General features: G+C 49.0%; 1 protein-coding gene across 20 annotated transcripts in view; it reads left to right on the forward strand.

The window, feature by feature from the left end:
• The window catches only part of KRBA1 (KRAB-A domain containing 1), a 41,546-nt gene extending 20,677 nt beyond the window's left edge, over positions 1–20,869 (forward strand). For 7 of the 20 annotated variants that reach the window (XM_004465168.4, XM_071215340.1, XM_004465165.5 and 4 more), the window contains 12 exons: positions 6,533–6,682; positions 7,581–7,733; positions 8,565–8,804; positions 9,223–9,396; positions 9,832–10,002; positions 12,321–12,473; positions 12,989–13,171; positions 13,989–14,174; positions 14,269–14,409; positions 14,817–14,921; positions 15,568–15,792; positions 17,855–20,869. In XM_004465168.4, the coding sequence (XP_004465225.1) occupies positions 6,533–6,682; positions 7,581–7,733; positions 8,565–8,804; positions 9,223–9,396; positions 9,832–10,002; positions 12,321–12,473; positions 12,989–13,171; positions 13,989–14,174; positions 14,269–14,409; positions 14,817–14,921; positions 15,568–15,792; positions 17,855–18,801 (2,828 nt within the window). In that variant the 3' untranslated portion in view covers positions 18,802–20,869. The remainder of the gene's footprint in view (positions 1–6,532; positions 6,683–7,580; positions 7,734–8,564; positions 8,805–9,222; positions 9,397–9,831; positions 10,003–12,320; positions 12,474–12,988; positions 13,172–13,988; positions 14,175–14,268; positions 14,410–14,816; positions 14,922–15,567; positions 15,793–17,854) is intronic. The other 13 variants (XM_071215338.1, XM_071215341.1, XM_023590743.3 and 10 more) reach the window with 5 other exon arrangements.
• Positions 20,870–23,161: the final 2,292 nt, after the last annotated feature.

Raw genomic sequence — 23,161 nt, forward strand, 5'->3', positions numbered from 1 at the left:
ACAGTTATTGGCAAAGTCATTGTTAAAGGCTCAGTTTGCGTAAAAGCAAGATATGCTGCTAATAGTTGTTTTCCAATAGGACTATATCATTGTTTTTTTCCTTTTTGTAGATTCTGGGGACCAGAACCCAAGTGGTACTTGCTTCCTGTTTTGCTTTTGCCACAGACCCCACCTGAACTCTTTTGGGTAGCTGGCAACATCCTAATCACAAGCTTGGTCTATTACTAAAGTACCTAGAGACTGGATCTGTTTTATAGCTATTTTTGCTCTTTGGAATGCTTGTTGACCTCATTGTCACAATACCAATGAACCCCCCTTTTTATTAATCCATATAATGGTTGAAGTATTTGAGCAAGGTGGGGTATAAAGGGTCTTCAGTAATTTAATAAGCATATAAAGGCTTACAGTTCCTTTACCATGCAGGGAGTTGAACATATTTGTACTTTATCTTTGACCACTGCCAGAAGAACCTTTGTTTTACCCAAACAAACCACTCCTAGGAATTTTACAGACTCCTGGGACCCTGGATCTTGGCATCATGAATGACTCATTAATGGCAGGCCTCAGTTTCTAGAGATGTAATACAATCAGAAGTAAGCATAATATCATCAATATAATGAAACTCAGCAACATTTAGTGGCTTTTCCTGTCTTGTGAGATCAGCTGCCACCATTTCGTAACAGATGGTAGGGCCATGTGTAGGTGCCCTTGTGGCAAAACCTGAAAAGTGCACTGCTACCCTCCCCACATAAATGCAAATTGATCTTGGCTGTCTTCAGCTAGTGGGATACTGAAAAGGGCATTGGCTAAGTCTAATACATAATGGAACTCTCCTAACTGGGCCGGCAAGTTATCGAGAAGTTTTGCAAGATGAGGCACAGGGGCATGAATAGAAGGAACAACCTTATTCAGTTCTCAATAATCAAATGTCATTCTCTAACAACCACTAAGGTTTTTTCACTGGTCATATAGTACTATTAAATGTGCTCTGTACTGATCATGTGATCCCCACCTGGTCATTTCTTGTAACGTTTCACTGATTTCAGCACATCCACCCAGGAGGCGATACTGTTTGGTACCGGTGACCCTTCTGGGTGGAGGCAAGTTTACTGGGGACCCACAAGCTGCACCCTCTATAATTGATTTCACCATGCAGGTGCAAGGACAAAATTCACTGGTGGTAAGATCGCAGTCTTGTAACACATCCACCCCTAGTGTATATTCAGGAATGGGAGAAATACAATGTATTTTGGGTGTGGGAGGATAAGTGTCCGATTTCCAACGTTAGGGTAGTTTGTGCTACTCTATGGCTTTTTCCCCATACCTGTCTATCACCTTTAGGGCCCATTAAATCTCGGGGATTCCAGTAGATGAGTGCGTACTCTGCTCCAGTATCAGTAAGGGCTACAATGTGCAAACAGTTTGTTGGAGACCAGTAGATAACTAGCTTCATGTGAGGCCTTCAGTTGCCTGCTGTCACCTGTATTAAGGTGACCAGGATCCCACCCCTAGACTTCAGGGATAGGGGATATCCACCCTTTCATACCAGACTTTCTTTCCTCCAGGGGTGCTGTGGGAGTAATAACTGGTGGCACAGATTTAGGTGTAGGCAAAGGCTGATATTTTTTTCTTTAGGCAACTTTTGTCAGAATCCTACTAATGTTGCATCAGTTGTTTATTTTTTTATTGGGGTGCATGTGACAATTAAATCAGCCCATAATCATTTATGGGCTGCATGTACAGGCCCCCTCTGCACCTTCCCTTGTGAGCTTCTTGGTTACTTTCCTTACCCCATGTTCTTTCCATGTTCTTTTCATCCCACCCAAGTCTGCTATTGCCTTTGCCACTTGGTGAATGGCCTGGCCAACTAGTGGACTGAGAATAGCTACTAATGTTTCATACCAGGCTGAAGTTGCGGTTTGGAGGATTATACTTTTTATAATGGCCTTCATCATCTCATCTTCAGGTCCACAAAGTGTTCAGCATAGGCTGCATGCTTCATTCCTGGTTCTCTGATGATATCCTATAATTCTTTGATAAATGACCATCTGCCTGTTGTCTTCCCTCTGTCTAACCACTGCCTTGGCATCCTTCCTTCATGCATTATTGCAGCTTTGCATACCATTACTTCTGATTGTCCCTCTTGGGTTTGTACCTTTTTTGCTAATACATCAGTGTTGTTGGAACATGCTAACCTAATATCCTTTTCTAAAGTTAAAACCTCTTTAATCTCCTTACTTTAGCTTTTGCTTTTTTTTTTTTTTAGGAGGTACCAGGGATTGAACGCAGGACCGTGTACATGGGAAGCAGGTGCTCAACCACTTGAGCTACATCTGCTACCCCAGCATCTGCTTTAATTGGGCTTCGGTACATATCTAACTGCCCATGATGGTCATGCAGTGGTGGCAATCATTTCTTTTCTTTGCAATTTCCATTTGCCCTCATGGTTTTCCTGCAGGACTAACACTCTAGCTGGCATTTTTGGTGGGATCCCCATACTCATGCACTGGGCTGAACTGTTTAAAAAATTGATTTCCTCTATCCACACACTGGAAGTTGACCACCCTGGAATTTCCCCCTGTGGATTCCCATTTTTCTCAGCTCGTTTTGTTTTTGGTCTCCTGGCTGGCTCACCAGTGTCTGACTGAGAACCTACCACATAGGTTCCGCCAAGTTTGATAGGCACTTAAGACCAAAAAATAAAGTAGGCCGCTCCATATAGCAAAATAGTGCAGTTTATTAGGGAACTTACAGACCAGGAAGCTGCTCCTGGGCAGCTGCAGGATATTCAAAGTAGCACTCATGTTACCCAGATGGGGTAAGGAAAGCCCCAGAGCTAAGTCAGGGATTTGTAAGATTTGAGGTTACCAATATATGGCAGGAGTGGTTCTAGTACAGACAGAATAGGTATCATGTTTAGGAATATGCACGTGCTCTCTAAGGTGCATTTACAGGGTAGAAGTGTTGTCTTATCTAGGAATTTATGGCTTTTCTGGTTTGTGGCCTCATAGATGGGAAATCTTAGACTCCTAGAAACTTGAGTAATTGCTGAAGGTTTCATGGCTAGTAAGTGTGAAAGCAAGTTTAAACCCGGAGGTGTCGACTCTTGAAGCTGTGTTTTGTTCATGATATCCTGCTTTCCAGTGGTAGAGACACCAATGGTAGGAGCAGAAACAAAGTCAAGTTCTCATTCTCTGTTCACGATGCCCATGCCCAGAACCTAAGTGCACCAGTGATCCCTTCCAGTCCAAATGGGGTTTTTGTAATTAAAAAAAAATTCTTAATATCCATGTATAGATAGGCATAGGTAATTACATACAACTAAATAAATAGGATTAGAACAGATCATATATGTGCTATGAATATTTTAAATGGCTTTTCTTTTCTTTTTTCTTTTTCCGTTTGCCTCTCTCCTCCCTGAATTTCAACGCCATACTACTCCCCCACATACCCTTCCCATATCCATGTTTCAAACTCACTAGGTATGTGTCCGCATCTTTCTCTGTGCACACGTGAATATTTGTCACATAAGGAGGTTTTTGCTATTGTTTTATAAAAATGGAATCATATAGATACTTTTTTGTATTTTGTTTTTCTCATCCCGTAATACCTACAGGAAATCCAAGGCAACTGGTATAGCTCTAATTGTTCTTTTAATGGCTGTATAAAATCTGTGGTATAGATGTGTGATTATTATTCAGCTGTTACTCTATGAAAGGTCATTAACTTTATTTACATTTTGTTGCCACTAAAAACAATGCTATAATAAACATTCTTTTTTCTCCCTTTATTATTTTTTTAAATGTTACATTAAAAAAATATGAGGTCCCCATATACCCTCCACCCCCCTCACCCCACTCCTCCCACATCAGCAGCCTTTTTCATCATCGCGGGACATTCTTTGCATTTGATGAATACATTTTGAAGCACTGCTGCACCACATGGATAATGGTTTACATTGTAGTTTACACTCTCCCCCAGTCTACCCAGTGGGCCATGGCAGGACATACAATGTCCAGCATCTGTCCCTGTAGTACCACCCAGGACAACTCCAAGTCCTGAAAATGTCCCACATCATATCTCTTCTTCCCTCTTCCTACCCTCAGCAGCTACTGTGGCCACTTTCTCCACATCAATGCTATGATTTCTTCCATTACTAATCACAGTAGTTACATAGTAGAATATCAGTAAGTCTACTCTAATCCATACTCTATTCCTCCAGCCCGTGGACCCTGGGATGGTTATGTCCACTCCACCTCTATATCGAGAGGGGGCTTAGATCCCATGTGGATGATGGATGCAATTGTCCTGCTTGCAGTTGTAGGCCCTCTCAGTTCCCTGGTGTGGTGGTTGACCAACTTCACCTCCCTGTTAGCTGGCCGGGATAAGTCCAATAAATCAGAGGGTAGGAGTTGCAAGTCCGCTGAGGCTCAGGGCCTGGCTGTCACATGGATGGTCCAGAGATTCAGGTCTCCTGAGTATACACCAACCCCAGCGCCAACCATAGGTCCAGTAAAAGTAACAGAAGAGGCATGTGTAAAAAGGTCACATCTGAGTTCAACTCCATCACACTCAGCACGAATTCCAAAGTAGGGCCAACTAACATGGCACTGAACTCCAGCGCTATCTGCCATGAGCGTAGAACCTGTGGGTCTCTGTAGCCCTCAGGAGAACCAGTACCTGGGCTTATATTTACATTGGCTGTCTCTGGGACCCTCCTGAGGTGTGTGTAAGCATTACCCCTCTGATGATCTCCCGACTCTTTTAGAGACTCATAGCCATATAAATATAATAATCATTCTTGAACATGTATCCTTATTACTAGGGTTGGTTGGTTTGTGTTTTTTCTATGGCATTGATTCCTAGTTTCTAGGTCGAAGGGTATATGCATTTTTTATTTTAATGATTTCCCCAGATTACTTTGCAAAAAGACTGTCACACCCACTAGTAATATATGAAGTACTCTATATTCCTGTCTCCAAAAACCAATGTAGCTCTTTTTTTTCTGGTTGGGTATAAAGGAGTGCTTAGTTTTTGTTGGAATTTTATATTTCCATCTGTGCTAGTGAGTATGTCTGTTCGTATGTTTATTAGCTTTTAACTTGCTGTTCTGTGAATTGTCTATTTGCATATCCTTTTCCTCTTTTTCTGCTAAACTGTGTTTTTCTTGTCAGTTTTAAGAGCTTGTTTAACATGCCTAGGTATAATCTTTATCTATTGAGTTTGTATTCCTTCCATCCCAAAACTTAAAAATTGTTTTGTAGACAAATCTATCTCTTTTCTCTTCTGGTATTCCTGGGATGTTTTGAGGTTTTGTGAACCCATAGTTTGTCTGTTAGACCTCTGGCATTTCTTTTGGGACTTTTATTGGTTTATTTTAATCCACCTGGATTTTATTTTTGTAACTGGTGTGAGATAGGGGTCCAACTTGATTTTTTCCCTGTTGACATGGACAGCTGGACCAGCACCATTTATGAAAGAAACCATCCTTTCCCCTTTGCGTTGAGGTACCCCTAGCTCTACATTAAATTCTCACATGCATTGAGATCCTTCTGGATCCACTCTTCTGTCCGCTGATCAATCTGTCTTTTCCTGGGCCAATGTTGGACGGATTTGATCACAGTGGCTTTAATTCTATTTGCTGTCTGACAAGGCAAGTCCCCTATCATGATACTTTTGTCAGACATTCCATATACGCTTCCCCACATCTTCAGGTCACTGTGAGTTAAACACTTCATGATTGGCTGTGCTCCGACCCTTGCCTTAACCTGTAATGGGTGTCACCAGGCTCTCGCCTAGCCATGGGAGAGAAAATTCTGAACTGGTGCTCCCCAGTAGGGTCCTACCAGAGGCCTAAGGCCTCACATACCCTCTGTTGTCTACCATCTGAGCATCAGCATCCTTTTAGCTTAAGAAAGACAGACATATTTGAGTTGGGAGAAGAGAGTGAGATGCATTTAGATTGCATCTTGCCAGAATTCCCTCCAGACCCCCCAACCCCTGCTGTTTAAAGATCTTTACCAGGGACACGTGGCCTTAGTCTATATGAAAATTGACCATAAAGGAAGTTTCCAGAAATTTCAGCGTATCTCTTCCTCATTAACTAGACATAGACTTGGCTGTTTCCAAAATCCAGTTAACTCCAAGATTATCTTAGTTTGGTTCGATGGATTCCATACCGAAGAGCTGTTTCAGACATATTTTGAGCACAGATCTTGCTACTGGGATGCCTTTATGCTTTACATAGGAAAGCTTTTAAGTATGAAAGCACTCATTTGGGCATATTTATAATGCAGGGGTTTTGCTTCTGTTTTGCTACACTGTAAGGTTTCAATGCCAGTATTTCAGATCATATTCCTAAAGATGTCTGGGGAAAGAAAAGCCCTCAAAGTGAAGCTGTTACTAAATTGTATCATTGGTGCTTAGACAGTTCTTTTTTAGAGCCAGTGCCTCCCTCTCACTCCTGCCAGCTGGCCTTGTGCTCCCACCGGCAGGGCGACACTGACCTCAGCTTATCTTGTATGTGCTGCAGGAGTGTCTCCTGGGAGCAGCCCCTTGCAAGGCCTCATCAACTGCCTGAGAGAAATCCTTGTGCCGGAAGCCCAGCACCCCGAGGTATCACCTCCTCTCTCTGGCCTCAGCAGGTCAAGGCCTTTGGGACCTGGGGGCCCACCCTGGGAAGGTGAGTCCCTGGACACCTTGTCTCCCTGAAAAGCTTTAATTGCCTGTATCGAATTTTCTCTTCTCCAAAATGTCTTTCATAAGGATTATTACCAACTTGGCTCTTCCAGTGTAATCAGTGGTATATTTCTGAAGCCAGTGACTTCCTTAGGGAGAATAAAATTTGGTTAGCTAGAAAAAGGAAACTCAAAAACATAAAAGGGGTGTGATTCCTTAACGTTGCTGTGGTTTCTTTTGTGTCCTTTTCTCTTGCTAGCATGGGATCTCTGAGGAGAAAAGATGTGAGTTAGTGAGTCACTTAATGTGGACACTAAGATACTTTAGTGTGGAGTGTGGGGCGCTGGACACCATGGTGTGGGACTCGGGCAGCTGCTCATGAGCCGTGCAGACTCCGCCTGGCTACTTAAACCCTTCCAGCCTGGTTTCCTCATCTAGCTCCTCATCTGTACTGTAGAGAAAATTATTCCCACCTCCTAGGGTGGTTGTGAGGTTTAAGTACAATAATGTAGGTAAAAAGCTTGAATGGTGGGGCCTGGTCCTCCTCAAATGTAAGTTCCCTTCAGGACCCAGAGAACTATCTAAAGTAGCAGCCCCATCAGCCTCCTTCCTTCAGATGTGTACTTCAACTAATACCATGTTTTGCTTTTATGATATACTTTTATATCTTTCCCCGTTTCATCCACCGGGTCTGGGAGGTTTGTAAACAGGTATTTTTCACCTCAGCACCAAGAAGATGGTGCCTCACACAAGCCTAAATGAGTTACTGGAGGACTCTCATCTCCAGATTTCTGGCCCTGTACCCTTTTAACTACACTGCCTGGCTTGTCCTCTTTCCATTGTTTGTCCTGAGGACTGAAGACCATGGGTTCAAGGTGGGAATTTGTTCCTTTTTCCTTTAGTGAAGACAGAGGCAGCTTCAGGGGCTTGTCCCCTTGAGGGTCTGCTGAAGTGTCTGAAGGAGATCCCAGAGGCCAGTGGCGGGCATCCCAGCCCCTCAGGAGCAAGGGAGCTGCAGCAGGAAGAGCCGGGGGCCTGGAACAGGACCACTGGAGGTAAAGGCCACCTGCGGGCTGGGCGCTCCTTTGGAAATCTGTTTGCTCTGCCTGTCCCGTGCAGGACTGCACCTAACGCTCAGGCTCCACATGTCAGCCTGTCGGTCAGAGGAACCAGATGTTGGGGTCTATCACTGTGTAAATGGATCTAGGAGTGTAGGAGGTGTTCAGTAAATACTTGGTAGTTCTCCACATTGGCTCTTATGGTAGCAGCAGAAGGAAAGAAGGGATGGTAAAGGGGGAGAGAGAACAAGAGAATAGAAGACGTAGTTCCAGCTAAGGAGGCAGTCACGATACAATTTTTTTTTTTTTAGGAGGTACTGAGGATTGAACCCAAGACCTCATACATACAAAGCAGGCACTTATCACTGGGCTATACCCACTCCATTCACAATATAATTTTGATTTGGAGGTTCTTACCACATTTGTTTAGGTGTGTTAGCTGGGATGGGTAACATTTTCACACACTTCATTTCACCAGTACTCATTAGCTTTTCAGAACAGAGCCTTGAGAAAAGGGTCTTGAGACAGGGGTGTTAGTCTTGGAGGAAAGATCCTGATGTGGGTGCTGACTGGGGAGGTACTTCCCAGATGGCCTGGGGTGAAAGGAAGATTTGACTTGGAATTAGCTGCCAGTGATTGGCAAGTGACGGTCATTGGAGCAGGTGATCGTGGTGGAGGCAAAGGGCCCTTGGAAGCCCCGTCCTCACCCTGCATGAAAAGGGTGGGCTGCATACTTGTGGAATCCAGTCCACCCAGATGGTGGCCACACAGAATTCTGGGTGGGTCTAAGCCTGAAACCTGGGTTTCACAGTGGCTCCCTTCCCACAGGGCCCAGACCCTCCCAGACCCCACCTCCCTGCCCGGAGCCTGGAGCTGCTGGCGTTCTCCCCGTGGTGAAGACGGAGGCCAGCTGGACCCAGAGCCCCCAGGGATGCACTCCGTACCCCACAGTCCCTGCATTCTGGCAGCTCAGCAAGCGGACTCCCAGCTTCTCTGCCCCCAGTAGCCTGGGGGGCCACGGGGACACCAGAGGGCTCGAAGTGCCCAGCTGGGGCCCCGTGGCTCAAGGTGAGGTCTGAGGTGGTCTGCTCGCGTTCTCCCCAGTGGGATCCTCATTCTTCTGGACGAGGTTCTGGCGGCCACAGGGGAAGAAAAGCCTGCCCTTCCTCCCGGCCTTTGCTCTCCTGTCCTTAGTCCACACCCTTGCCCCAGTGAGCCTTCTATTTTAAGGACATTCATTTTGCAGTGATTTCATGACTCGAAAGCCAGTGGATGCACACATGTGGGTCTTCCCATCCTCCCACCTCGGGGCCCGGAAGCCCAGCTTTCTTCGTTCCCTCTGTAGCAATAGACAGGAATTAAAGGGGTTTCCTGCATGGTGGTTCCCCCAGAGCCAGGCATAGGGGAGCATCCCTGCAAAGGCAGGCAACAAGGCAGGGCTGGGGACGTGCCAAGGGTGATGACGGGGTGCTCTCTCCTGCCCCAGCCAGCAGTGCCTCAAGCTCACCCCTGGAAGCCCTGGAAGCCTGTCTGAAGGGCATTCCCCTGAAGGCGTCGTTACCTCCCCAGCCGCTGACCACCTCTTGGTCCCGGAGCCTCCAGCAAGGAGAGCCTGGGTTTCCCCGGCCCGAGCCGCAGCCCCACCGAGCGCATGGCGAAGGTAGCCTGTGGCCACGGGCTCGGGGCGTTTGTCCCTAAGACAGGGTGACAGAGGGAAAGGCTGAAAGCACCCTTGGGTAGTCTGTCCCCTTCGCCCCAGCCTGGGTGTCCTGAGCTACAGGAACTTCACCCAGAACTCAGGCACACCCTTCCCCTCCCTCCCCCTGCCCCTTCTTTACATGCCACCCCCACACCATTCCCCATATGAAGTGAAAACCAATTGGCATCTTCCTGCCCCGCTTCCTTCCCTTAGAGTTCCTCTTATTTCTAGGAATATAAGATAAACTCTTGGGCTTGGGTGGGTCACTAGATCCGTCAGTGCCTTAACCTCAGGGAAACCCTGAGGGGGGCAATTGGGGGTACGGTCTGCATGCCAGCCCCCACCCCCAGCTCATCCCAGGGAGTGCTGCGATGCCAACTGTGCTGTTTTCCACAGAGGGGGCCATGGCGCCTCTTCCTCTAGGCCTGCAGGGATGTGGGAGAGACAGCCCTGCCCGCCCCCCGGGCCTCCGCTGCACCCCTACCAGCTTCTCCTCGTCCAGCAGCTCCGACGGGGACCTGGATTTCAGGAGCCCAGAGGGAAGTCAGGGGCACCAGCCTGGGAAAGGTGAGCTGTGAGCTGGGCTGGCTGGAGAGGGGATTCAGTCCTGGGAAAAGAGGCCCAAGACCCCCCACCCTACCGTCTCCTCACCTAATCTGGTTAGGCAGCTCCCCCCCCCAGTGCCTGAAGCGGAACTAGGAGTACAGAGGAGGGACAGGCAGGGGACTTGTGTTTGGGGTGGGATGTGGGGCAAGAGGGGAGGGTGTGGTCTAAGATCTCTTAGAAAAATAAAAAGGGATCTCCTTAAGCAGCACATTCGTCCTTTTCCCAGACATAAAGAAGTGCCTGTAATATCAGTTTGACCTCTGGTTTAGAAAAACTGATGAGTTTCAAGTAAAACCACCCTGAAGGATATATTTGGTAGCCTTGTGTCTACCCTAAATCTCTCCGGGTACAGTTATTCCTTACGACCCATGTTATAATCCTTAGAAATTTTGTAGGCCTCTTCAGTGGCCCCTCTTGGCTTCAGCTGAGTAACCCAAGTACTCTTGGTCCACCTTGTCCCACGGACGCGTGGTCGGCTTCTCGGTCCTCTGTGTCCTGCCAGTCCATTGTTAGGGGGTTGGTCCAGCTGGGGCCTTTCAGAGGAGGACTGAGGCCTCCCAGGGTCCGTCACAGCCTTGATTTCTGGTCCCCACTGTGTTTTTTAGACCCAGGATTGTGGGAGCTTTTCACCCCAAATGCTTTCCATAAAACCAACTTTTCTTTTTCATTTTTGTTTTTTTAATAATCACATTATTTTGTTCAAAAGCTACAAAAGGTCAAATAGGAAAAATGAGTCTCTTTTCCTCATCTGTCCTCCTCCCTTCCCCAGGGTCAGCCACTATTGTAAATTCATTCCGCTTCCCAGAGGGATTCTGTGCATAATCAAGCTTTTTGTTTACTCACGAAAATGGTAGCATTCCATACACATTCTTCTCAACCTTGCTTATTGTCATACTTTTTGTCTTCAACATTTTTCTCTATTCTGTCTTCATAATACTCCTTTGGCATGAGAGTCAGTCATTCTTTTTCACAGCTGCATTGTGTTCTGTTAAACGGGTTAGTGCACTTTCTTTTACTGTATCCTCTGTTGATGGACTAGGTTTTCTAAGACTGCAGGGGATTTCACTCTGCAGATGTCCTGTGGGGAAAACTGCATGTGGGCCCATCTCATTTACACTCTGCACATCAGGTGCCCTGCACAACTCTGTCAGATGGTCTGATGGTTTCTCATTGCTCTCTCTGGACTTGGGCCCAGACTCAGCAAACACCTTCAGGAAAGAAAATTGTCACAGATTGTCAGCTCACCCAGGAAAGGCTCATCTCTCTCTACAGCTTAAGTTCATCTAGCCCATGTTCTTTCACAGTTCTCATCAGAAATAAGATTTCTTTGCAATTTATATGTTTTTTCCCTGGTGGTTACTGCATTATTGTCAACTCATGGCCTGTAACACCCTACCCAGAAGCCTGGGTGCCTTTAATGTTAACTTTTCTTCCAGTACTGAAGGAAGTGACAGAAGTTTTAGCACATTCACTCTTTAATACCATCCTGGGGGTGTCATACCTCATGATGGGCGGCATTTCGGTGGCAGCTTGGTGTAGATGGAGCCTGGCACCCATGTATGGCCAGTCACCTCAGTGCGGCCTGTTGACCGTGCTTCCATGTAGGTGGCTGTCTTGGTTTGCCAGGCTTCCCTGACAAATACCATTGGCTTAAACAATGGCAATTTTTTGGATCACAGTTTTGAGGTTAGAACAAGTCCAGAATCTAAATCAGAAAGGCTTGCTTTCTCCCCGTAGACTGGAGCATTCTGGTGCTGGCTGCTTCAGTCCTTGGGGTTCCTTGGCTCTCCATCACACGGCCATGGCCTCTCCTTTCTCTTCCAGGTTTCCCACTGACTCCCAGCTTCGGGCTCTGTAAACCTTCCAGTAATCTGGGTTAAGACCCGTCCTCATTCAGTTGGGCCACACCTTAACTAAAATGAACACCTTCGAGAGGTTCTGTTTACAATCAGTTCACACCCACTGTTATGTGCATTAAGAGTAAGAACAGGTCTAAATTAGGGTACATAATTCAGCCTACCCCAGTGGCCAAGACCGTTTAGCTTCTTCCTTACCTAACCAGGAAGGACAGGTTCCCCTGTTAGTATAGCCAGGGCCGGCCAGAACAGGGCTGCTCCAGAGCCAGGCCTGGCAGGATGTTTGGTCCTGGGCCATCTGACCTGAACTGCTATGGCATGTTCATTGGCTCTGAGCCTCCAAACATGCCTCCAGCTGCGGTGGACAGAGTTTCAGAGACTCAGCTATAACCCTCTAAGACTGAGACTGTTCTTTTTCCACAGGGAGCCCATTTGGAAGCTCCCCGCTCCAGGGGCTGGAGAACTGCCTCAAAGAGATACCTGGGCCCAGGCCACAGCCTGCCTGGTCCTGGTCCTTGGCAGCGGATGGTGGACTAAGAAGAGGGGAGCCCAGGAATTGGACTGTGGACAAGGAAGGTAAAGTAGCAGCTGCTGCAGGTAACTAGGGAGTGGGAAAGGAAGCCCCAACGCTGACCACCCGGGCGCTGCCTTCCCCCAGCATCTTGAGATGAGAAGATGTTCTGGATTCAGGCCTGGGCGGAGACTTGCTTGAAGCCTGAAAGCCAGGCATAGTCTAAGCACTGAAGCCCAGATTTCTTGGTGTCCAGAGTGATGCATTCAGTCCAGAATGGGAACAGCCCAGGGCCTGGGCCCAGAGCCTTGTCGGCAGCCTCTTTTGATCCTGGCCATGTTGGTCCTGTATTCGTGGGCACTAATCCTCCGAGGGATGGGACTCACCCGGGAAACCAGATAGCTGGGTCCAGGAAGAAAGGGGTGTTGGATTCGAGCAGGTTCCAGGGAATATGAAGGTGCCCATAGGTCGGTGTTTCCCGTGCCTGAAGTTTGTGTTCCTAAGAATCCAGTGGTGGCAATAATTGTTCTCAGTTCACAAACTTCTTCCTTGGCAACACTGACCTTCTCCCTGCAAACAGGGCTGAGTGGGGAGTCCTGTGAGCCATACTATCTCCGACCAGCTGAGAGAGAAGTTCCCACCAGGAGCCTCCTTCTGGCTAGCCCACCAGCATTCACTTCTGGCATCATCCCTGCCTGCCCGCAGCAAGGGCTGAAAGACCATGGGGCCACCAGGCCAGGCTCGAGGAGGTGGCTCCAGGAAGGTGAGCTCATGTCTTCCCAGAGGATTATAAATACTTTGCCATCTGAATTTACTGGCCCATTTTCCCTCCAATTCAAGTTTTTTAAGTGGAAATCAATTTCCCCTTCCCCCTCTATTCCTTTGTTATTTGGCTACCTGGAGCTGCTCTGAAGGGTGTGTGGTAAAAGAAGATAAAGTGATACAAAAGTGCTGAAAAAAAGGGAAAAAAGAGAGCATTGATCATGCCAATCCCCTGGGTTCCTTCCAGTGGACTGGTTATTTTCTTCATATTGTAGCTACCTAAGGCGGGTAGGGTCACTCTCTTCTACTGCTGTCACTTAGTTGAACTTACATCAGAGTTCCTTCCTTTTCTGCTAAAATGGGCTGATAGGACTACATGTTTGAATAGGTATGTTATTTTTAATACTCCCACCAGGCAAGAACTGGCCTTTGGGGGGCCTTCTCCGACCCTAAATGAGTATGTGCTCTGAGTGCTGCGCCCCTGCGTGAGTGCCGGGTTGAGGGATGATGGCCTGGGAAGTAGGGGAGGCTGTCTGACTGGAATCCAGCCGCTCGTGGCTTCCAGGGACTTAAGACTTCCAGACGTCCCTAGCCAACTTTCCTGAGGGGCTGCGAAGCTGGTCAGGCGCTCGCTTTGCTTCTTTCCACATCCTATTACCAAAGAGTGAGCTGTTCAAGGTCCACCAGAGTTTGTGTTGGGTCCTAGCTGAGCTGAAAGGGGGCCAGGGGTTCGCTGTACCACATTCACTAAGGCCACGTGTCATCCTGGTTGGCATGGGGCCGGCGGACAGGGGGTTCTCGTGTTCTCGTTTGCTCAGGGGCAACCACCAGGCCCTCCCCACTCCACTGCCTAGAGAACTCTCTGAAGGGAATCTTGCCCGTGCGGCCCTTGCGTTTCACCTGCCTGGCCAGCCCCAGCCCCAGCCCCAGCTCGAGCCTCAGCAGCTCCGAAGGAGAAGACCAGAGGCTGGAACCTGAGCCCTGGCAGTCACGTCTCCTCCAGGGTAAGCTGCTTGTGGTAGGGACGAGAGGAGGGTGGTGAGCCTCGGCCGAGGGCAGAGTCACTGCTCTGATGCCAGCTTTGGTTTGTGATGCCAGAGAGTGGGCGCCTTTCCAGCTGCAAGGGGCATGTCCCCCTGTCCCCACACCCTGGTGTCGCCCCCACCAGCAGCAGTGGCAGTGGCCCTGGCGATGACCAAAGAACAGCAGACCCTGGGGACTGCAGAGATCTCAGTACAGGTGAGCTGAGGGGACATGCCTGGGGGAAAAGAGGACCAGGACGAGGGAGTGCGAAGCATTGCAGGTCTTCCAGGAGGGCCAGAGAGCTAGAGACCAGCGTCTCCTTATCCCACTCCCCCCTTGTACCTCCTCTTTTCAGAAAGGCTCTCTGTATTTGTCATGCCTCAGTTTCTCCCGTAAGATAAAGTTGTGTCTGAGAGAGAAGGCAGGTCTCTTGAGTAGCATGTGTCCCTGAAGAGTAGAAAATGGAATGTCTTGATTAGAAAAGCTTTGATTCAAAAATAAGATGCCCCCAATTCAGAGAACATCTCTCAGAGCTAGTTCCATTAAGAAAGCTGGAAAAGCCGCCTAGCATCCCAGGCTACCTCACTTCCTGGTCTTGCCCTGAACCCAGTGTTTGCTCCCAGCAGGCAAAGCAGAAGAGAAGACAGGAGACTGCTCCCAGCCGCCCTGGGGAGATGTGTGCACAGAGACCGCGGGCCGGCCTGGCCCCCTCAGCAGGGCCAGAGGAGGTCGGGACCAGACAGAGATGGTGGGGGGCTCGGGGCGGGAGCGCGTGCTAGCCGGCTCCCCTCACACCTCATCTAGTGCCTCCATTGCTGTCCTTGTCCTCTGCCCTGCTCGGACCTGGGCTTTCTCCACTGCTCACTGCCCAGACGCCTCGCAGGAAACAGCAGAGTGGGGTGGGGTGGGCCTAAGGGAAGCCAGAGCAGAAGTGCCCCTCTGCATCCCCGCGGCCCACGGGCTCCCCTGTGCTAGTCTCAGTGCCTCTGAGCACACCCTTGGAGGAGCCTCGCAGTGGCCAGCCTGCGGGCCGGGGTCCCCACACCTGCTTTCTCCCGTCTTCACCTCCCAGATGACCAGAAGCATGATGCTGGGGCTGCAGAGACACTGGGACTAATTCAGTTCAGCAGCCTCATTTTACAGATGAGGGATATACCACGTACACAGAAATCCTCACTCACACATACCCACAGGCAGGCCATTTGACCAGAATTAGAAGCAGGGATGAAGTATGTCCATCTTGCTTCATTTAATAATTTTTTTTAAGTTAAAATTGGATTTTTTTTTAGATCATGTCAAAAGAGCCCCACATCAGAATGACTCTGGAAAAATTAGCTGTGTCCATATCTGAAGCGCTCTCTGTTCTTTCTGCAGGGGCGACTGTGAACCCCTGTCCTATCCCTCAGCTGGAGAAAAAGCCCAGGCCAGGGGCCTGCCAGCCTCCTGGGTCAGCCCTCGGACCCTTGTCCTGGACACCCAGAGTTAGTGACAAGTGCAGGAACCTGGAGCCAGCAGAGGGAAGACCACATGCTGCAGCTGCATCGGTGGCTGTCGGGTCCCCGTCCTCGCGTCATCAGGAGCCCTGCGCAGACCTCCAGGGTGAGGGGAGTGAAAGGGTCCTCTGCAGGGGACCGGGTGACCCGGAGGGTCATGGTGTTTGCATGTTCACCCTCCTGCCCTCCGCTCTGCTCCTTCCCACAGGGCAGGGTAGCCAGACCCTGGGCGCACGGCTTGAGTTGGGTCTTGCTTTGGGAAAGCTTTTTCATAACACCCTCCCAGCTTCCTTGTTTGGGCTGTAGGTGGGAAAAGCCTCCCCTTTAACATACCTCAGGTTACTTATTTCAGAGTTTTCTTACAGAAGTAGCTGACGTTTTCATAAAAGCACATAGATACCTATACAGCAAAAACATAAATTGAAACATGTGCCAGGGTAGATACTCCTAGAATCAAAGTTTTGGGTTTGAGGGGGCTTCAGAGAATAGATGAGGAAACTGAGGCCCAATAGTGTTTAATGACTGATCAACGTCATCCAGAAAGATTTGGCTTAAAGCACATCTCATGACCGAGGAAAGTCTCTTTTCTTAAACAAGGACTTGGATCCTTGGCCTTGTGCTTCACCCTAAAACAGGTATTGATATCCTCACACCACAGGTAAAAAACGTGACCTGGGGTGGAGAGATCCAGAACTGGCCCGTGGGACTGCTTACTCTCAAGGCTCAGCTGTTTGGTAAAGAGCTCCAAGCTGCAGGAGGTTGCCAGGCCCATTGCCCCTCCCTGAGACTGAAGCACCTTGGTCAATATCTCTAGCCCTAAGCCTTGTTCCTTGCTTAAAGAACCTGACCAGACAGAGCTTGGCTCCACCTGCCACTCCAGTCTTCTCTTTTTGCCCCATTTGCAAGGTGCTGGAAGGAGAAGGCCAGAGCCAAGGCTGGGGTCTCAAAGAAACGGGGTGGAAAAGCAGCCCTCCCTGGCCCTACCCTGATCTGGTACCGGGGCTTTGGGTTAAGAATGGAAAGTGCTATGACCAAGGCTTTCTTGTGAGGTTTTTCTTGTGAGACCAATTCTGAGGGAATTTGAAGTGAAGAATTAGGTGATTTTTCAAAGGTAATTTGTAATACTTAAAATCCTGTGGATCTGTAACTTCTAAGGAGGGCAGGTAGAGGTCAGCAGTGGGACCCTTGTGGTTTGCTTATGACCAACAGCACTAGATACTGAGGCTGCCCTTGGGTCCCTCTGCTAGAAGTGCCTGGCAGCCCTCAGGCTGCACGGGCACTCCTGGCCTGGAAATGCTCCTCTGCTGCTTGGACCTCAGGCTCTCCGGGGGGCTGTGTGTTCCCAAGGCAGCCCAGAGAATCCAGACTTTTCCCTACAAGGGTGGGAAGACCCCTCTCATTGGAAAGCTTGGTCACCATGGAAACCCAGTCTCTGGCCTGTCTTGCCCATGAATTTGGGGAACAACCAGAAGTGACCAGTTTTGATGTACAGAGCATCGCCACAGGTATTCACAAGCCTGAGTCGTCGTCTTTCCCCTCCAGAAGCCCGGCCTCAGAAGGAGCAGGATGCCTAATGAAAAGGGATCTCTGGGGACCGGGTGGGAAAGAAAAGGTCCTTGCTACCCAAGACACGGCCGAAGGGGTGCTCATGCAAAATACCAGAAAGGGGTTGGTTTTTATAAAGGGTATTTATTTGGGGTAGGAGCTTACAGATACCAGGTCGTAAAACATGTTACTTCCCTCACCAAAGTCTATTTCCACATGTTGGAGTAAAATGGCTGCTGACATCTATGCGGGTTCAGGCTTCCTGGGTTCCTCTGGGCTCAGTTCTTCTGTTTTCTCCACAAGATCAGCTGTAGACTATCAAGTGAACAGCTCTGTCTCTTTCCCCCGGGCTGCAGCTTAAGACTTCAGCATCAAACTCCAACATCAAAACTCCAACATTAAAAGCCCCCAACTCTGACCTTTGCCATGCCTTTTATCTGTGAGTCCCCACCCACCAAAGGGGCGGGTTTACTTAATCAAGTAAACCTATGAATTCAATATAATCTAATATGTCCAGAAGAAAATATCAGTTTATAAATATAATCCAATATTTCCTTTTGGAATTCATCAATAATATCAAACTGCTACAACACTCTAACCCCAGGTTCTTGCTCTTATTTTAGCCAGGACTGATGGGAGGCTTCTTCCCAGAGGCTTGCCTGTGTCACCCACCAAGTCTCCACGGCTGGACCCACCCCTCCTGGCACCCACCTCTCCTGCGCTACCAGTTGTCCCCCCACAGCCGCTGTGCCCCTGCGGGAGCAGCCTGCAGCAAGAGCTGCACAGCCTCAGCGCCGCCCTCTCCGAGACACTGGGTCGGCTTGCTGCGGCCCTGGCAGGCCTATCTCAGGAGGTGGCCACCATGAAGAGCCAGGTGGACCGGCCGGGGAGGCGCGCGCGGGGCCTCGCGCTGCAGGGGCAGCCTCCCCGGCCACAGGCCTTCCCCCGCGGACCTCACTGGGTCAGAGGCCCTCTCCATAGACACCTGCCCTACTGGAGACAGAAGGGCCCCACCAGGCCCAAACCCAAGGTCCTGCGGGGCCCGGGGGAAGGCTGCAGGGCGGGCGACCCCTCAGGCCTCTCCAGAGGGAAGCACCGCCTGGCGCCCCTGCCGCCCCCCGCCGCTCCCCCAGCAGAAGCAGCTGCCGCCTCAGCCGTACCTTCTGGACCCAACTCCTGCCCCGCCCAGCAGCCTGCCCCCTCGGCACCCAGCTGCCGTGCTATGATGACTGTGCAGCCCCCTCTCGGACACACTGGGCGTCACCTGAGCCCCCTGCCTTCCTTGGTGCCCGCTGCCTTGTCCCCTCAGATTGCCTCTCCTAAGACCTGTGCAGAAGCAGAGCCTCCGCCTCCAGGAGCTGTGCCACACGGAATCCTAACTTGGCCCAAGGATTCAAACAGCCTATTGACAGGAGTTCAGAGAGTCCCCCAGGAGGAAATGTGGGGAAGTGAGCGCAGAGACTCAAGGTGGGGGGCCCATGACCGAGTGCTTCATCGGCTCCGTCCTGCTGAGGAGGCCAGCAGTGGCCTGGACAGCCCGCTCGCCCCCTCCTCGGGCTGCCTGTCCTAGGGGAGGCGCTTCTGTCCCTTCACCTCTGCTCCATTTGTCAGCATCAAGGTGCCGGGAGATCCACCCTTTGCCCTGGCTGCCGCAGACCCCCAGGATGGTGCTTGCTTCAGGAAGGACACTGTCGTGGGGTGGATCCCTCAGGCACACCTCTGGCTTTCTCGGCTCAGGCTCACTTGAATGTTGCGTCCCCCTCCAGTGGGAACACAGCTTTGGCAGGTCCTTCCCACTGGACCTGCCAAAGCTAATGGGGGCGGGGTGGGGAGTGTACGTGTGTGCACACACAACCTGCGTACGTGGTGTGCTTTGTGCAGATTTCAATTAGCCCTGACTGAAAAGGGTTTGGCTCTTGCCTTTCTGGAGTAAATATTGGCCCAGATTTCATTTTGGGAGAACTCTGCTCCTTGCTCTAAACTGGATTTACCCATGTGGATTCTAAAATTAAAGCAGTTGGTTGCTGAGAAAGGCCTCTTCTTCTAGAGAAAGGCGCTAAGTGAGGACCCATCCTGGGGCATGGCTGATTGGATTATGTTAGCAGGACACTGGGGAGAGATGGGTGCCTGCTGCCTCTCTTCCCAGGCACCCTTGAGAGAGTTCAGCAGTCTGCTGGTACAGTTGGGGGAAGACAGGCCGGGGAAAGTAATTCGCACATTGCTTCTTGGCAAAGAGTGGCATGCACATATCAGGGGCAGGGCCAGGCTCCTGGGGTTCGTCTCGGGAGAAGGCATCGGTAGGACCTCTGCTGCCAGGTCCCTGGAATCTGTTCTGTCCCGCCCCTCGGCAGATGCCTGGTGAGGCCCAGGGCACCTGCCTGCCTGTTCACTTCATCTCCTTCAGGGTCAGATCTTTTCTCCCCAATCTTAAGTTTGCACCTGAATTCCTTATTTTATTAGAGGACTTTCGGGGAACTATTTATGTACACTTTCCTAGGAAGGAAAGGCCTTTTGTAAGTTTTATGAGTTTGCACAAATCTGCTGTCGGGTAGCAGAGAACAGGGCATAAGAGAATAGAACCTGGGCCAGCAGTGGCTGAAGTCTACCCTACAATGGGGCTCAGCGAGGGGCTCTCCGTATGTGAAGACTGAGTGAACTTGTCACTAACGTGAAGGTCATTGGAGCCCCATGCAGGGCCCGAGGGAGGGCCAGGTGGCCTTGCCCAGGGCGCAGTGGAGCTTAAGCCCTCTTTCCTCTTGGCTGTCACTGCTGCAGACTGCAGGGAAGAGGGGCTGGGGTAGACTCTCACAAAAGGGGGTGTTAACATATTTTGAGGACTAGAATAAATCCCAAAATGACTATCTCAAATGCTAATATTCATAAAATCATGTCAGACGGTTAAAATAAGCAGTATAAAATAAGCAGGTATAGCCATACCTGACACAGAATAAAGAGCAGAAATGTTCTTAGAGGCATTTCACTGCTGAAGAACTCAGATGAGTCCAGCTCCTTCTCACAACCTGCAGGGAGCAATGCTAGGTACGTGTCAGAGTCAGTAGAGGGGGGCGCGCAGACTTGTGGAGAGGAGGTACGCACACGGTACAGTCAGTACTGCCAGGGCTTGGGTGGGTGCTCCCAGAAGTGAGGAGGAGAGGAGTTCTACCCCACCCCACCCTCGTCCCCTCCTATTCCCTATCTGCCTGGGTTGTCCACCCATTGTCCTTTTCTAAGCAGAGGAAGGTATGGACATCTGAGTTAGTGGAGGTGGTCCGCCATAGACCCTGGTATGGCACCGGAAGGTGTGTTGTGTTTTATTGGATTTACAAATATTAGCCCCAAACAAACCTTAATCAGTAGGCATAAAAAGCAAAAAAGCTCAGAGAATTTAAATCATTTGCTCACAGTTACACAGCTTTTAATTGGCAGAGCTAGAAACAGAGCTTGACTCTCAGTTCAGAATATTCCATCACTGTACAAACAACTCACCACTGGGGCACAACTACCTCCTGCTTGTGACAGGGAAGAAGGTAATCAGGAGTGCGCACAACCTGTGTTGTCCAGATCCAATTTGACTGTATAGTTCAGAGCCTTTTTAAAAAATTATGTGGAATATAAATAATAAAAAAAAATGAATGGTATGATGTTCCCTGGTCTGCATCTACATTCATCCCACAGGAAATAGTTCCCTAGATCCTGTTTACTGCCATTCCTTTTTTTTTTTTTAAGATTTATTTATTTATTTCTCTCCCCTTCCCCCCACCCCAGTTGTCTGTGTCTATTTGCTGCGTGTTCTTTGTCTGCTTCTGTTGCTGTCAGCGGCATGGGAATCTGTGTTTCTTTTTGTTGCATCATCTTGCTGTGTCAGCTCTCCGTGTGTGCGGTGCCATTCCTGGGCAGGCTGCACTTTCTTTGGCACTGGGCGGCTCTTCTTACAGGGCGCACTCCTTGCGCGTGGGGCTCCCCTACGTGGGGACACCCCTGTGTGTCACAGCACTCCTTGCGCGCATCAGCATTGCGCGTGGGCCATCTCCACACAGGTCAAGGAGGCCCGGGGTTTGAACTGGGGACCTCCCATGTGGTAGATGGACGCCCTAACCACTGGGCCAAATCCGCTTCCCACAAATAAAATCCTTTTATAGCTGTTAACTAATAAACCTTCTAGAATCAACAATTTGGTGAAAAATCCTCTCTATACAATTTGCAACTTTGTTAATATCTCCAGCTCCACCTACTTTACAGGGTTGTTTTGAGGAGGAAATGTGGCCATTTTGGCAGGAGAAACTGAGGGAGCTTTTTTAATGCAAGAGATTTGGGTGGGGAGGAGTGGGGCAGAGAAGGCTCTGGCTCAGCTCTGCCCAAGCACCAGGGCCAACCACAGCCTGGGTCCACCTGCTGCCATCTTGGAAATTAGCGCACAGAACACCCGGGCTGACATGGGTGCAGACCGCCCTCCTTTCCATGAGCTCACAAAGTCCTCGAAGTACTCCCTCTGACGTCTGCCATCCTGAGACGGTAAGAAAAGGACAAAGGTCAGGCTCCTCCGGCACACACCCCTTGTCTCCAGGCCATCCCTTGAAGTGTCTGTCTTAGTTTACCAGGACTGCTATAAAACATCACCGTCTGCTTGGCTTAAACAACAGAAATTTATTGTCTCGGTTCTAGAGTCTGGAAGTCCAAAATCCAGGTGTCATCAGAATCATGCTTTCTCTGAAATCTTTAGAGTCCTGGTAGTGGCTGGGAATCCCTAATTCAGTCTGCTTCCATCTCATGATTGACTCTCCCCATCTGTCTCCAACTGTGCCCGGACTTTCTCCACTCGTAAGGACTCCAGTTGTGCTGGGTTAGGCCCCACCTGGCTCAGTGTGGCCTCATCATAACAGGATCAGCTCCACTTTACAAATGAGTTCACATCCACAGGACCAGGGCTTAGGACTTGAACATGCCAGGTCCAGGGGCACCTGACTGAATCCATAGTGGGGTCCAGTGGAAGGGAGACTGGCTGGAAGGGAAGGGAGTGCAGGGACCCCCATGGTGTCACCGTGCCCCTCTTAAAGCAGCCTGCTACACTAGCAGCCCAGACTTTTAACCTTCCTGTATCCTTGTGTTTTAGATGTGCCTCCTATAACCTGCTTGGAGTTGGATTGTATTTTTAAACCCAGCTTGACAACTTGTTCTTTATTTGAAGCTCTCTATTTACTTGTAATATAATTACTGATATATTTCAGTTTAAATATGCCATCTTATTTTGTGCAATGTGTTTTCCCCTTTTGTCTTGAGGGGTTTTTCTTTTTCTCTTGCATTGATAATTTTTAAAATCATTTCATGTTCTCAAAATTTGAAGAACTAAAAGTGAAACATTCCAAATTCACACACATTTTGGAGATTTCAGGATACTTTTTCAGAAATTGATAGAACAAGCAGGAAAAATCAGGAAGGATATAAAATATTTGATCAAGCCAATTAACAAAATTGACCTAACTGATGAGTATAGAAAACAGTGCACCATAGAACTAAAGGAAATAACATTAATTTCAGACATATACAATATATTTTAAAATTGACTTTTAACCATATACTAAGCCCTAGAGCAAGTTTAAAGAAAAGTATTAAAATTATGTTCTCTTATCATATTTTAGCTTTTAAGTTGGAAGTAAATTATTTTAGATTCAAAAAATTATGCTGCTAAATAACCATGTATCAATGAAGAAATCTTAATGGAAACTAGAAATATTTTGAACTGAACAGTAAGAAAAGTACCACATATCAAAACTTGTAGGGTAAAGCTAAATCAATAATTAAAAACGTTTAAGTGTGAATGAGAATGTCAAAAAGGAAAGGCTGGGAAGTGGATTTGGCTCAACAGATAGCATCTGCCTACCACGTGGGAGGTCCAGGGTTCAAATCCAGGGCCTCCTGACCCATGTGATGAG

The sequence above is a fragment of the Dasypus novemcinctus genome, chromosome 5 (assembly GCF_030445035.2).
Source record: "Dasypus novemcinctus isolate mDasNov1 chromosome 5, mDasNov1.1.hap2, whole genome shotgun sequence".
In the NCBI taxonomy this organism is placed as follows: Eukaryota; Metazoa; Chordata; class Mammalia; order Cingulata; family Dasypodidae; genus Dasypus; species Dasypus novemcinctus.